The sequence below is a fragment of the Haplochromis burtoni genome, unplaced genomic scaffold (assembly GCF_018398535.1).
Source record: "Haplochromis burtoni strain Fernald_Lab_line unplaced genomic scaffold, NCSU_Asbu1 Contig_1851, whole genome shotgun sequence".
NCBI lineage: Eukaryota > Metazoa > Chordata > Actinopteri > Cichliformes > Cichlidae > Haplochromis > Haplochromis burtoni.
The window spans coordinates 1-3,495 of record NW_024584212.1 but is presented as its reverse complement, the minus strand read 5'-3'; the positions used below and the strand labels follow the sequence as shown (position 1 = coordinate 3,495).

The window sequence follows — 3,495 nt, the reverse complement described above, 5'->3', positions numbered from 1 at the left end:
AAAAAACTGCCTAGATTTTGTTTGTATAGACCTGAATAGGTTAAAGATGACTTCGAGTGAGTCCCAAATTAAGCCACTTCTTTATTCTGTGCCGACTGATCACCTTTAAAAGGCAAATGAAATGTTTTTCTAAACTTTGATGTCAAACATGCATCATGTCATGTTTGATGGCTGTGTTGTCAGCTGGAGTTTAATGTATGGCTGTAACGAACAGCTGTAACTAAACAGAGACAGAGCTCCGTCCTGTGGCAAGTGTCTAAACCCATAGCTGGTTTGTGTCCACCTGCTCTCTGTATGCTTTAGTACTGATTTAGGATTTTGCTGAGCACGCCTGGGTCCGACTTTAAACCACTTAGCAGAAAAATCAGCTCCATAATAACAAGTTCACAGAAGAAAGAAACATAAGAAAACAAAAGAATGTTTTGCTTTTTCATCAAAAACTTGGTAAACTGTGTTTTTAAGGATGTCATATCAATGCAACAACAGTTATTGTTATTGCTCAGATATTTTGTAGCTATATAAACATCTTAACACATATCTTGTGTTATGTATGTGTTTGCAACTTCGACCCTAACCACAGGTTACAAGTATCTTAGTCATCACAATTTACTGTGATTTGGTACTGAAAACCTATAGTGGTCAAACCTTAAAGGTAGTCCTGTGTCAGTGTGAGAGGTGAAGTGCTCTGATGTAAAGGAAGAGGCAAAGGACAGAGGAGAAATATAACAAAAAGGGGGGGATAAAGATGAAAAGAACAAAGAAAGTGGCGGTGGTAGTAGTATAGCAATGAAAACAGGAAGTAGAAGGAAGACCACTAACAGAAAAGAAAAGGCAAGAAGATACAAAAGAAGACAGTAAAAGGCAGAGAAAGAACAGAAGTGAACAGCAACACATGCAGACAAAGGATGTAAGGGGCAGAAAACAGGGGACAAGATAAGACAACACAGAGCAAGTAGTAAGAGGAGAGGACAGCGAGACGAAGAGGGGAAGGAAGAGCAGAGCAGAGTCACAAAAGAAGAGGAAGAACATGTACAATCAAAGAAAAAAAACAGACAAGAAGACAACAGAGGACAAAGACCATTTAAGGGCAAAGAGAAGCCCCACATACAGGAGTGAAGGCTGCGCTCCTACCTGGCATCGGCCTCACTGTAATACTCTCTGGCTACGATGTCCTCAAATAGTTCACCTCCGGCACCCTAACAGCAAAAAAACCAACACACCACCCAACTGCAACACACAAACACACACACACACACACACACACACCCCCACACACACACACAACACACACACACACACACTTTTATTTAGGAAAGCTGGACTGGTTGGAGTGGAAGGAGGAGGTAGTGATGGTGGTGTGTGGTTATAAATGCTTCAAATCAAGGATTCCTACTTCAGTTCTTATTTTCTACAGCTCCCCCCTCCCCCCAATCCCTCCTTCACTTCATCCCCCCTTCCCACACTGTTACCATGGAAACTAGAGGGAATTGCTGAGAGATAGATGTGGATAGCGTGGGTGGTGATAGTGGCAGTGGTGGTGGTGGTGGGGCAAATATAAGAGAGAGTTATGCAATTGTATATGTATATGGAAGAGCTGGGAAAACTGAGAGGCAGGCAGCTAAAAGAAAAGGGGGGCAGAAGATAAAAGGAATGAGGAGGAGCAGAGAGGAGAGGATGACGACGATGACGATGACTTACAAGTCAAACAGGAGGTAGTGGAAGCCCTCCTCTGATATACTGTCATGAAGACGAACTGCGAGAGAAAAAAAAAGAGAGATTGAGAGAGATAAAGTGATTCCTGGGCTCTGTGTAGCTGGAGCATTCAAGCTATGATGGTTATTCAAAGAGTTTCTGAAAAACACTGGGGATGACTGCTGCATTTTAAGTTTTTGGTTGTTTTTTTTAAAAAAGGAAAAAGGTGAGATAAAGAGATAGTGAGAGTGCGCGTGGGGTAGAAACCACAGGGAGTCGAAATAATTGAGTCTTACATCATATGTGTTTACAATAGGGTAGGAGCTTCTGGCAATACAGGGTTCGGTTTAAACAACAAATGAATAAAACGATATACTTCTATTGGATCTTTTAATAAAAAATGTTAAGTGTGTGTTTTGGCAAAAAAAAAGAAATTGTTCTGTATCAGGAATAAAAGACTGTTAATCAAATCTAAACTGGTCTTTACTTTTAAATGGATTCAAACTCATTTAAATAAATTATTTTCAGTGGGTTGAAAATAAGAAAAGCATGTCCTCACCGATGTTGGGGTGTTTCAACAGACGACAAATACGAGCCTCTCGCTCCAGCTTCTGGTGATCTGAGGCGCAACAAAAGAGAGAGAGGTATGTCAGAGTTATTGTTAAACTTGGGTTATAAATATGTTATATCTATATTGTAGAAGGCTTTTTAGGACGATAAAGTCAAATGTGTCAAAAACAGTTTAGAAAATGGTTTCATGTCACAAAGGACGAAGAGAATGCAAAGGAACCCAGTGGGTGTAAAATATGGAAAAAGTGAAACATAATAAGGCGTGTTGTTCTTCCAAGTTTTAAACTAAGAAGGCTCAAGGTGGATTCCAGTGCTACATACGATAATTTAAAAAACAAACAAACACATTCTTGTTTTACTCCATAGTTTAATGGGTGATCTTCACTAAGGCCCACAAGATTCAGCAAGTTTCTGTATTGGTGACTGACAACATAACTGTTTTCTGGTCATTTAGAGCACAAGAAAAACAAGATTTCCTTAAACATAAAACTGCACAAAAAAAAAAAAATAAATAAATAAAAATGAAGACGTAATGAAAAAAAGGTCAAAAAGATCAAATAAATATCCATCCATACAAAGCATTTTTCGTGTCCATGAATTCAAGAGTCTATGTAAAAACCGAGCATGAGTGTTTAGCAAAAATACAAGTTGTTCAAATTATAAAACACCAAACTGAATTTTTAAAGAATGTTGCTGAATTTTTGTGTGTGTGTTACATTTTTCTCCATAATGCAACATAAATTTAATATATTATGTTTAAGTGGCTTTGAACTTTGAATATTTCAGAAACTCGTGATCTACTGGGATTTTCCCACACAACCAACTCTGGGGTTTACAAAGACTGGTCCCGTAAAGAGAAAATGAGCAGCGGTTCACTAGGAGAAGACACCTTGTTACTCCCAGACTTCAAAGGAGCATAGCCATAATTCTTCCACCCAGAAGGAAGAGAATAGTCATTCAAATAACCACTTATTACAACCAAGATATGCAGAAGAGCATCTCTGAATGCAGGAAGGAGCAGAAGACCACACTGCCTGCCGTTCCTGGTTGCAAAGAAAACTACTTTGAGACTAAAATTTGTTGCCTGGTGTGTCTGTGCAACATTTGGTGCAAACAACATGAAACAGTGGTTCCACAGTGGATGTGTTATATCAATAAAGCAATGATGTGGGAATTATTTTATAGGGATATTTTCTGAGCTTCAGTACTAGCTGAGCAGCATTTTGACACCAG

At 39.0% G+C, this 3,495-nt stretch overlaps 1 protein-coding gene across 1 annotated transcript in view; it reads right to left on the bottom strand.

The window, feature by feature from the left end:
* The window catches only part of LOC102306429 (calcium/calmodulin-dependent protein kinase type II subunit beta), a gene marked incomplete at its 5' end in the record, with an annotated part of 19,916 nt that extends 17,605 nt beyond the window's left edge, over positions 1-2,311 (bottom strand). Inside the window, 3 exon segments of the mRNA XM_042217352.1 lie at positions 1,132-1,196; positions 1,695-1,753; positions 2,252-2,311. Coding sequence (XP_042073286.1) covers positions 1,132-1,196; positions 1,695-1,753; positions 2,252-2,311 — 184 coding nt within the window.
* Between the last annotated feature and the right edge of the window lie 1,184 nt (positions 2,312-3,495).